This window comes from Erpetoichthys calabaricus, chromosome 14, assembly GCF_900747795.2.
Source record: "Erpetoichthys calabaricus chromosome 14, fErpCal1.3, whole genome shotgun sequence".
NCBI lineage: Eukaryota > Metazoa > Chordata > Cladistia > Polypteriformes > Polypteridae > Erpetoichthys > Erpetoichthys calabaricus.
In genome coordinates this window covers 110,954,258-110,965,793 of record NC_041407.2, presented here as the reverse complement: position 1 = coordinate 110,965,793, position 11,536 = coordinate 110,954,258, and the positions used below count along the sequence as shown (strand labels likewise).

At 49.5% G+C, this 11,536-nt stretch overlaps 1 protein-coding gene across 1 annotated transcript; it reads right to left on the bottom strand.

Moving 5' to 3' along the window:
• Window positions 1-1,583: 1,583 nt before the first annotated feature.
• On the bottom strand, window positions 1,584-9,827 carry dcaf7 (ddb1 and cul4 associated factor 7). The gene is made up of 7 exons (XM_028818392.2): window positions 9,233-9,827; window positions 4,203-4,361; window positions 3,959-4,070; window positions 3,726-3,844; window positions 3,439-3,648; window positions 3,159-3,276; window positions 1,584-3,054 (listed from the first exon to the last, which is right to left on the bottom strand). Exons 1-7 carry the CDS (start codon window positions 9,368-9,370, stop codon window positions 2,882-2,884), a joined length of 1,029 nt encoding a protein of 342 aa, XP_028674225.1. The 5' UTR covers window positions 9,371-9,827; the 3' UTR covers window positions 1,584-2,881.
• Window positions 9,828-11,536: the final 1,709 nt, after the last annotated feature.

Here is an 11,536-nt window from a genome sequence, read left to right as displayed (position 1 = left end):
TTTAGGGGCAAATAGCGCAAATGGGCTCAAGTGAAGACCCACAGCCGCTGCAGCCCACCGAGACCCCTGCTATAAGGGCCTGCTCTCTTACCTGAAGCAGCAGTTTCACCGAGTCGCTTTGGACGTTGCGCAGGATTTGAGTGGGTGAATGTCACAGTGTTTGTCATCTCCAGGCTCCAATGTGACAAGAGGTGAGCATTTTGACATGGCAGGGTGGTCCTTCCCCGCAGGCACTGATCAGCAACTCTCTGCCAGCCCAAAGGCAGTAGATGTCACCCAGTGTGATGCCCTGCCATCCTGGCCAGGGTTGGTTCCTGCTTTACCCCTGAAGATGCTGGCATAGGCTCGGACCACCAGAGCTTCCCACTGTGGTGTTTGATTCATTAACGGAACACATTGTTAAATGTTTGCTCTCTCTTGCCCTCCGTGGCCCTTCAGCGCCGTTCCTGGGTATCTGAACCTCTCGCCTGGCACTCCAGAGCTCGATTGTGCCCCCGTAAAGCCTGCTTCTTCTCATTTTTGAGACCGTCTGCTCGGCCCCTGTCCTCTTTTATATGTCATGTCTTGACAGGTGACTCTCAGTGAGCCCCCTTTACTCCTCCTCCTCGAGTGTGGCCCAGGTGCACTTCCTCTTCCAAACACGTCACCAACACCAAACTGTCCCAACTGGCTGGTCGGAGGAGCCGAGATGCCCACACAGCAGCCATTGGTGAACCTTTGGTTCCTTTTACAAAACTGCAGGAGTTGCCATTTTTCTCGTGTCTTACAGTGCGGCACCCACAAGGAGCTCCTAAGGTGTTGAGGAACAAACGTATTTGAACGATGGGGGTCACCACGTCCATGTGCAGCCACAGCTGTGCCCATCTCTGAGCTTGCCAATGCTCATGCTAGTTAAGCAGGCAGCCAGTCATACCTGTGTCAGGTCACTAGGCACACAATGGGTTTCTGCCTGCTGTTATGGGCACATGCAGCTCACCTTTCAGCGGGTATGGCAGACCATAGTCTTATTAGTAAGTCACTTTGGATAAATGGCCCCCCGTTTTTTCTTCCTGCTCAGTGTGAGGATGATGATGATGACGACGACGACCACTTGGAGACTTCTGTTAAGTCACATGGCTGCCTGCCAAGAGTAAACACAAAGTGCATAAGTCATCTAGAAAGAAAGTGTGACATCGGCGAGGTGCGCCCCACATCTGTCCCTTTTGTCACTGCGATGAGCCTCGGCTGGCATCACCCAGTAAGTTGTGTAAATGAGGGACCTTGAGTGCTGACCTCTGATAGGCCGTTGGCAGCTGCTTGAATGTGCCAGTCCTGTAAGGGGTGGGCAGCGGTGGGTCCAGGCACCCCAAAGTCACATGTCACTTCCATTTCACAAATCTAATGACAGCGGAGAGCGCGATGCGCGAGTGACAACAAACCTCTCTGTAGAATTTCTACGCAGGGCAAGTCGGCTGCCAGTAAGAAAAGTGGTACGCCAGCGGTGGTCTCTTCTCTGGAGCCCACGACGGTCCTCCTGCCCGACGCTTTATCAGATGTCCATCTCGTCGCTGAACAAGCACTGAACTGCACAAACAGGAGGAGGATTCTGGGAAAAGGCTTTATTTGGAATATAAACAGCTGTAACCAGGCGTGAAAAGCACAAGTCCTCATAAATGTGCGTGCGCACACACACACACACACACACACAAAGAAAAATCAAGTCTGTGCAGTGAAGCAAAGGAACAGAAGGAGAAGACGGAACCACATGAGACCCCCAAATCAAGTGTCAAGGGCAAAGCTGGGGACATTTTGGCCAACCCCCGAGAGAGAGAGCAGCTCCATCACCACAGGGCACCATGGAAACAGCTCAACGAGGGCAAGAGTGGCACAGACTGAAAATGCCAGATTAATGCTGCTGAAAGTGGCGCCAGTAAGGTGGTGCCAACGGGGGCGGCGCCTTAAAATGGCAAACCCACCTGCAGGGTCTTAACGACGGCTACAACTTCAAAAGAAAAGCATTGTGACGTGACAGACCTGGCCACTGTGCCACTACAAAGTCAAAGGGAAGCGGGGGCTTCAGCAAGGCGGGCAGTTTTGTGGCCTTCATCCTTCTGGACCAATGGCCGACATGTCATCTCAATGGCTACACTTCAGGTGGTCCACCCAACCCCAACACCATTCAGCAGTACACTGTGCCATGCTGCCAGTAGAGAATCACCCAGATAAGGTGGTACACAAAAAAATGGTACAACCACTTTGTCACATGACATGATGACTTTTTTGACAGTCTGACTGAAATTTTGCTAAAAATATTACAAATGAGGAGGAGGAGGAAGAGGAGGATCTGCACCAACCCTTGCATATTTTCAGGGCTACCGGAAGTAATCCTTGGCATAAGTCAACGCCAAAGCCCACCGTGAAAGTCCTTCCAGCTGTGCTCCATGGTCGTCTGCTTGAGCAACTAGAATTTGTTTCAGGCTGGCACTGCCAAACATCTGCCATGACGGCGCCTCGCGACTGCACGCCCGCTCTCGACACAACGAGACCCCCACAGAGTTCAGAAACACCCAATTCCTTTCTGTCACCAGACACGACTCCTCGGGTCACAAACACAAAGCTCTTTCCTCCTTGGCGTGTCGCTCTCGCTCAGGCTCGACTAGTCGGGCGTCATGAAGGAAGGGGCTCTCTGGCGCTTGACCTCGATGCAGCGACATAACAAAAGGAGCCGTCGTCTTGAGCCAAACACGTCCACATTTGTTTTCCTTGTTATTTTTATTATTAATAATATTTAGCAACTAAAACCCCAAAAAAAAAAAAAAAGGAGGGACAGCAACGTCCCAGTTTACAGTCCAGACTCTTCTGGAAAGTCCGAGCAGCCGTGCGGCTGCCATGCAGGCTCCGCTTAGACTCGGAGGATCTCTAGACAGTTATTGTAGCAGATTGCTATCCAGTCAGGCTGGGTGGAGGCCCACTGCACGTTGTTGATCTCCCCCTCGGCAGTGTATGCCAAGATAGGGTCTTCAATGGCGCGTGGCATCTGCTGAATGTCCCAGATGAGTGCCTGATGGTCATCAGCTACAAGGAGGAGCACAAGCTCTAAGTTAGACTTTCTGAAATGGGGGGCACACTGGTGACCCCTGAACAAACCCCGTTAAGTGCCGAGCTACCCAAACACTTACCTGCTGTGCAGATGTGGCAGGAAGAGTGAGGTGCCCATGCGATGCCATTCACACATGCTCGGTGGTTGTTCAAACGGGCCACTGGCGTGCAGGGAACTCGAACGTCCAGAATAACAACCTGCGAAAGCAATGTTAGACACTGAAACAGGTGGGCAGCGTTTACGGTGAAGCCAAGCCCAAGAAGCCCGAGCTGATAACAGGGCACAGTTGGGATGGCACCCGTGTAAGGTACTGAGCAGCATGCCATCCAAACACAGGGCAGACTCATTCAAACGGTTACCTCCATGCCATCCATGGCCATTGTGGCCAGGTAGTTGGGGTCCTGCTTGTTCCAGCACAGGCGCAGTAGAGGATGATGTTGAGGGTCTTCATATATGATGGTGCTGTGCTCCAAGTGCCGAAGATCAAACATCCTCACCGAGCCGTCGGCCCCTACAGAGGCAAACATGTCACGACCCCCGCCAGCACGACTGAATGCAATGTCGTACACCTGCAGAGAGATGGCGGCAGCACGTTATCGGACAGAACAGCCAATCAGAAAATTCGTTAACAAGAACTCGGCACTACCTCCTTGTCGTGGGCAATGAGCTGCGTCTTGACATGGCCGGAAACCAAATTGACCCTTCCCAGGACCTGGCCAGTTTCCAAGCCCCAGATTGTGCAAGTTGTGTCAATGCTTGACGTACCTGAGACAGAGAGAGAGAGGACTAATGACGTTAGCGACCCGGGTTCAAGACAGACACCCTGCAGCGAGAGTGGCAACATATCCAAATCTCAATGCAAAAATGACAAGAGATTACCCAACAGATTAGGGTCCACCTCATTCCAGTCAAAGGATGTGAGAGGGGCACAGAAGTCCGAGTTCTTGTTGTTGTTCAACAGGCACTCCAGACGTGTCTCGGTGTCACTCACCTGCAAAGGGACATCATCCACAAGAGATGAGACAGAGGCATGCAGTGCAGCCTGGCCAGTGGGTGGGCTGGTGAATCCTGTGGGGAGCCACCTTATGCCACACTTTCACGTGCTTGCAGGACAAGTGCTCACCCGCCAGATGCGCAGGTAGTCCCCACTTGTAGCCAGGAGGTCTGGATAGACGCCCTTGGTGTCAGGGATCCACATCAGCTTAGTAGTTGGGTAGGGGTGGTCGAAGGTATTCCTGCAGATGAACTCCGAGCTCTCCTCCTCCAGGCCTACGAGCTGCACCTGAAATAAAGGAGTACAAGGCTCAAGTCAGGACAGACATCTTCAAGTACCTGGGACGGCAGGATGGGAACTGAAAAAAAAAAAAAAGAGAGTGGTGCAGAGGCTGGCGCCAGTGCCGCCACCTCACAGGCCCGGTGACCCGCAGCTGACCACTTTCTCACCCTGTTTCTGTGGGTCACCCACCTCCACCTCCAAAAACATGCATGTTAGGTGAACAGACAACTGCAAATGGACTGTAGGTGTGGACCTCGCAAAGGACTTGTGCTCCATCTAGGAACGTCTCCTGCCCTGTGCCAAGTGATGCTGGGACAGGGTCCGGCCAGCTATGACCCTGAACGGGACCAAGCAGGTAACAGAAAGTTAGGGTTATGAAGTAAGATGGAGAACGACCTGTCCAACCTTCACAGACAAGGCCATTGGAGACCTTCTTGTTTGGCTTCTAACTACCGCGCTAGTAAGGAGGAATCTTACTGACATTTCCCACTCTGGAGGTCTTGAAATGAAAGGTCAGGAGACAGAAACATCCAGTAAGAATCCAACCATTATCCAACTCGCTGAATCCAAACACAGGGTCACGGGGGTCTGCTGGAGCCAATCCCAGCCAACACAGGGCGCAAGGCAGGGAACCAATCCTGGGCAGGGCGCCAACCCACCGCAGAACACACACTAAGGCCAATTTAGAATTGCCACTCGGCCTAACCTGCATGTCTTTGGACTGTGGGAGGAAACCCACGCGGACACTGGGAGAACATGCAAACTCCACGCAGGGAGGACCTGGGAAGCAAACCCGGGTCTCCTAACTGCGAGGCAGCAGTGCTACCACTGCTAGTAAGTGACATGACATGGCCTGCTCGGGCTCAAAAGCACTTTTCATCACCTCAGGACCCCAAAGTTGTGTCATATGCATTGAACACCACTAAACCTCTAAGGGACGAAAGCAGTTGTGAGGAACTCAGGCGCCTGCCTGCCTGCGAGCACACACAGCGGAGTAACTGCTGCCTGCCTTGTGCCAGTCAGTGACACACATGCACCACAAGACTGGCACATAAGACAGGCCACTTAGAACTGGCCTTGTCACTCTACACGATTTCTCCAATGATTTTCAGTCGTAGACTTCGTTTACATAATCTTAGTCAGTCGGAGGCAGGCACAGCGCACTGCCATCGTGTAGTGTGCCATCCCCAGCCCATCAGTCCGACCAGACCCACAAGTCAGCTCTAAGTTAGACTTTCTGAAATGGGGGGCACACTGGTGACCCCTGAACAAACCCCATTAAGTGCTGCAAGTCAACGCCAACCAATTAACCTGTTCCACGTCATCCCTCCGTAGGCACGCGATGACGTGAACGTGTCTGCAAAAAGTGGCGTCTCCTGCCCTGCAAAAATACTATAAAAGTCGATCAGCTGGCACTCGCGCTCGTAGCTGTGCCGGCCTTCGAGACGGTGACTGCACTTCTGCCCTAAGTGAAAGTAAGCACTTTTCATTTTTTTCCTCCTTCCCCTGAGCTACAGTCCAGACAACTGCAAACACCGGATCCCTTTTCTAGACAGCAGCCAACTAATATTAAGGCTCTTCGCACTTTCTTTTGCACGTATAAATAATAATAATAATAATACATTTTATTTGAAGCGCCTTTCAAAAAACTCAAGGTCACTGTACAATCAGGTTAAAAAATAAACATTCAATGACTAGAAAATTTAAAATCCAAATAAAACATCAGATAAAACACCAATAACAGTTACAGTGAATAAGCAATTTTGAACAGATAAGTTTTAAGATTAGCCTGAAATTGGTGAAGGGTAGTCATATTCCTAAGATAAGCAGGTAATGAGTTCCATAAGGAAGGTGCCGATCTGCTAAATGCTCGATATCCCATCGTAACAAGACGTGCTGGTGGATTATTTAAATTGATGGAAGAAGAGGATCTGAGCATACGAGAGGGTTTAATGACTTGTAGGAGCTGTGAGAGATATGTGGGGGCAAGATTATGAATGGCCTTATATGTAAGGACTAAAATTTTGTAGTTGACCCTAAACTTTATTGGCAGCCAATGAAGCTGCTGAATAACGGGTGTAATGTGATCAGAATAGGGTGTTTTAGTAATTATACGAGCAGACGAATTTTGAACAAGTATAGGGTTATGAGGTCGCGGGAGGCACGCACAGGAGTGGAGGACCGACAGTGCCATCCCGGCCGGATAATGGCAGGGCCGTCTCTCCAGTCTACATGAGACCCGCCGCGACGCGCCCAAAAAGGCTCTCATATCGTCAGCAAAGACGTCTCTCTACATTATATAAAAATAAAAGGCAAATTTCCTTTCTTTATACCTTTTTTCCACAAACTAAAGCCTCTCTCTCTCTCAACACTGCAGAGGACTCAAAACTAATTTTCTTTAATTGCTGGTAATGCCAGTAAGGCACATTACCACAGGCAGAAATTTGGACGTTCACATAGAAAATGTAATTTCTATACCACAGCCGTCGTGTAGCGCCTTTCACAAGGGATCTACTACTGAGAGATGCTCCAAATACATTTTAGCTGCTGTTAGTACTACCTACCTGTTGTGTTATAGCGCCTTTAAAATGTAGTTTACCCGAAACCACTCCAGTAGTGCTCAATGTGTCTTTACTTCTTAAAATGTTAATGTCTTACTGTTTAATAACTTATAGACTACATTTTATTTTTTTTCCCTTGCACTCAGTGAGTTACAAATAAAAATGAAAGTACTATTTGAACCATCACAAGCAGCATGTTGGTGTGGAGTTTGTGTGTTCTTGCCAAGGCGTGTCAGTTAGAGCCACACACAAGCGTGCCATATGGGGGGGTAAACGTTAACATTATACAAAGATACTGTCTGTCTGTTATGCCTGTATTGTTATCACTATCTAATTTAATATTGTTCTTTATCAGTATGCTACTGCTGGAGTATGTGAATTTCCCCTTGGGATTAATAAAATATCTACATATCTATGCACTTAAAATCACATCCACAGGTAATGCCATCTGTGGTCAAATATATGATTTACTGTTATTATTACTGCCATTGTCTTTATTGGCATTGCACACAGTCCAATGAAATGTGTGCATCTCCTCTGTGCAGTCTCACAAGGACACTACAGACTAAAACACACACACACACACACACACACACATGTACACAAGAACAATCAATTTATGGTGGTGGCGGGGTTTGTGTGACCCAATGACCTGAGGAGCGACATACGAAAAACACAATAAACATGGAATGCTGACGTACACCCACACACCCACCTCACACGAGCCTCTCCTGCTTACGGCATTGGTACTCAAATTGGTACCCCGGGTCTCCTATCGCTCACCCGACAATTCCTGCACATTGCTGTTATCCACACACACATTTCTACTGTAAAGCTAAACACGTCACTTTGGGGGTACGGCTGGAGTATCAGCTCTGGGGAAGAGAAGCCACTTCCACATCTGGACGTACAGACTGACGCGTCCCAACGGCGCCTACCAGAGGAGAGTATGGTAAACAAATTGACGACCTGCAGAGGAAATGGGCATGGAACATTCCCTCCAAGGATGCCAACTGGGAGACAATGATCTTCTGTGCCATGTCAATGTCCCTTTACAGAGAGTTGATCGTACTTTTAATAGTGCAGTGTGTGCGGTCATTTAAAGCAGCATGGAATTCTCTTAATTTCAGAGCAAGACTTGGTTGCTTCATAGCCAATGGGAGAAGGGGGGGAACCCCCCTTGGTAATTTCATCAGAGGATGGTAGCCCCACCCGTCAATGACCCCCTGGAGAGCTCTCTTACCAGCTGCACAACAGGTAGCACGCAGCGCTAAAATGGACGTTGGTGCACTCAGTTACGGAGGGACCACCGAAGGACCCCACAAAGCTGTCCTGACCAGTCGTTACTGTGCCCTCTTTTACCACATAAATGGGGGTTAGTGGACCACGCGAGGCCCTCAGAGACCTACAGCTGGACGCCCTTTCCACTGTCTCGGCTGATGTTTAGCTGAATGAGCCCTTACTTTACGTCACCTCACCTTCTCAAGTCAGCAAGGACTTCTTTTGCTTGTTTTGTGTGGAGGGTCTGATCTGAGCACCACTCGGCCCACCCACAGAACTTCATCTCAAAGGGCTGTGATGCTGCAAGGGGATATCAGCCCCGGCACTGTTGTGACACCTGCAAACTTCGAGATGGTGTTGGAGGGATGGGGGGCAGACAATCATAAGTGCCATGGGCATAAGGAAGATGCCTTTACTCAGTTTGTGGTTTATTAAAGAGTAATTTCTGGCCTCGGTCTCACTAATACAAGTACACACCCCAACCTTAACAGGACCCTCTTTCTCTTGTTCTCATGTTGTGCACAAATCACCACCATCTCGCTACGTACTGACCTGCTTTACTGTACACTTGTGTGCACCGACGAGCGAGAGAACGCTGCAAGTGTGAATCTGCTCAGTGGTCTTAAAGCAGGACCACCAAAAGCAAACAGGATGTGGGCTGCTCACCCGACTGTGCTCTGTGAACTGGAGGACCGGCAGCCGATCACATCTGCGCGCAGCGGCCGTGCGGCGCTCTTCCCGTACGTGTGTGGCGCCTGCTATCGGACCGGCACACTGCTGACAGCTGGACGATTTGATGGACGAGTCTGCACGTTTGACAGATGCGCATCAGGCCCACCGCCGGAGGCTAAAATAAAACGAACGGCGCCCGGCTGGAAAACTCAATCGGCGGACGACAAAGAATCCCAAGCCTGGAACCGTTCAACAATCACGGCTGGAAGAAGGTTTATGACCGGGGGCGGGGATTCTGAACGTCGCTTCCCTCGTGGCCTGCGGAAAACCCGCTCCTCCGTCGGCTTTCTTTGTTCCACTCACCTTATTGTTGTACTCCTCCACGAAGCTGCCCAGCGCCAGGCGAAAGCGCTTGTCCGGCCGGACGCTCCAGTTCATCGCGTAGACGGTCCAGGGCGCCTCGTACTTGTAGATCTCCTTTCTCTTGCCGTGAAGAGACATGTTGTGGCTCGGGGAGTGGCACCAGTAATTGAAGACAATGATGGGGCAGAAAAGGCAAACAAAAACAGCAAAAAAAGGAAGCTCGACAGCAGCAGAAACTGAAGCGAGGCGGGCTCAGCGAACACTTGGTTCGGCCACAGCGACACGCTCTAGTGCCGGCGTGACCGGGCAGGCAGGCCCCTTTCTTATGGCCCTCCGCTTCGGCTATCCACAAGTCATTCCTCCCGGTACATGCCAGAAAGTCGCTTCCCCCTCGGTAAAGCGCTACCTTTTAGGCACAAAAAGTCGGTTGCTGAGGCCAAACGACAAACTGCAAATCGGGAAGAGACCCGTCGTCGACGTCAAACTAAGCAGAAAATCTCTCGGCTGGAGACAACAAAACCCACACTCGCTACCCGCGCAGAGGACGCCACCAGCGGCGCTGTTCATTGGACGAGGCCCTGCCACTCAACGAGATATTGAAGACCGCTACCCGCAACGTTGGCTGTGCGCGTCTCGTGATTGGCTGCAGGGCTGAAATGCACGCTATAACAGGGCTACTCGAGGCCAGATGGGCGGGCAGCAAACTGAATAAATAAAGTAAGACGAGGCCTATACGTTGGTTCGAATGTCAATCACATTCGATCCCGCCTTCCCGTTGTTGATGGGCCGACTCCTGCAAAAAACACAAATGGACTGAAAGGGCCAGCAGATCGTTAGCTGGGAGAACGTGCAACGTTTACTGGCACCAGGCAGAGCAGAGTAAGACAATAAAGAGAATCGGACCGAGCCCAAACTGTGTCCTCATACTTATTAACGGGTATGAATACCGACGGCTCAGATTGAAAGAAATCTTGATTTTTATCCGCACCAATTTTTTGGGTACTGAGCTACTAAAGAATCTTTTCAAAATATTCGCTAGGTCGACATAAGAGTAGTTAATAACGACACGTGCTTTCAAACGTGGAAAGAAAAACGTAAATTATTAGTTAAAAAAAAAAGGTCCAGATCTGCTTGTCAGAGGCACAGACATATACTGTACTGTACTGTATATCCTGGAATTGAGCGACGACCGTTCAGTGAGAAAAGTCAAAGAAAAGAAATGGCGCTCTCTGCTGGACAAATTAGGAAACGCACCGCTTGGGGGCGATGGCCTTCCTTAAACTCAGAAATCAAATCCATGGACTTCACGCCACACATTTTGAAATATTGTTTGGAATTACTGTATTCAGAATATTTCGAGAAGGCGGTTGGCACTTCTGCCTCCCAACTCTAAGGGTGCAAATTCAATGGCTGTTCACATTCAGTGCTAATCTTGGGTTCCTAAGAATTCCTTCTAAGCACTTTGGTGTCATTTCAGGTTTTTAGGTCCGGTGTCTACTGACTCACCAGTATGAGAAAACCCACATACGACACACCGATGAACTCGTCTTGATATCTTGCAATGCAAGACTTTGAGCTTTTTGGGGTCCCCCTCGCACTATATAAATGTAATGAATTATTATTATTATATTTATCCCTCTTGAACCTGAAACCCTCATTTTCAGGACATCTTGTGCAGGAACTGATGCCCTTATGCTAAAAAGTAAACCAGTAGGTGTCTGCAGAAAAAATAAGTACAAGGACTTGAAGTTGTGCAGGCCACGTCAACCGACCCCAGGTGTTCACCTCCTAATGGGATACAAGGGCTCAAAAGTAGAATAATAATTCATAATAATACTAATAATTCTATACATTTATATAGCGCTGTTCTCAAAGTGTGTTCTCCTGGGTGATCTGCCATCCACGTCCTGGCTGGGCCTGTGCAGGTTTTAACTTCAGGTGGTCAACGTGTTGGGAAGTGCAGGTGCTGCGGCTGCTAAATAAGTCAAATGTACAGCGGCATGCAGAAGTGTGGGCCCCCCGAGCTTAAAATGTCTGTTACTGTGAAGAGTTCAGTGAGCAGAAGATGGACTGACCACCACAGGGCATCGCGGTAAAGATGACGCATTTCTTCTCAGCATTTTATTACAGACTAGTGTGTTGTTTTTGTTTTGTACAACTGTACAGTGAAAAGGAACAGGAGCACTGTGCAAAAGTTTGGGCACCCCAAGATATCTCAGGTCTCAGATGACTTTGATCAAGGTGGTCTCAGACCTTCATTAGCTTGTTCTTGTTCACAGTCATCGATGGGAAACCCCAAAGCTG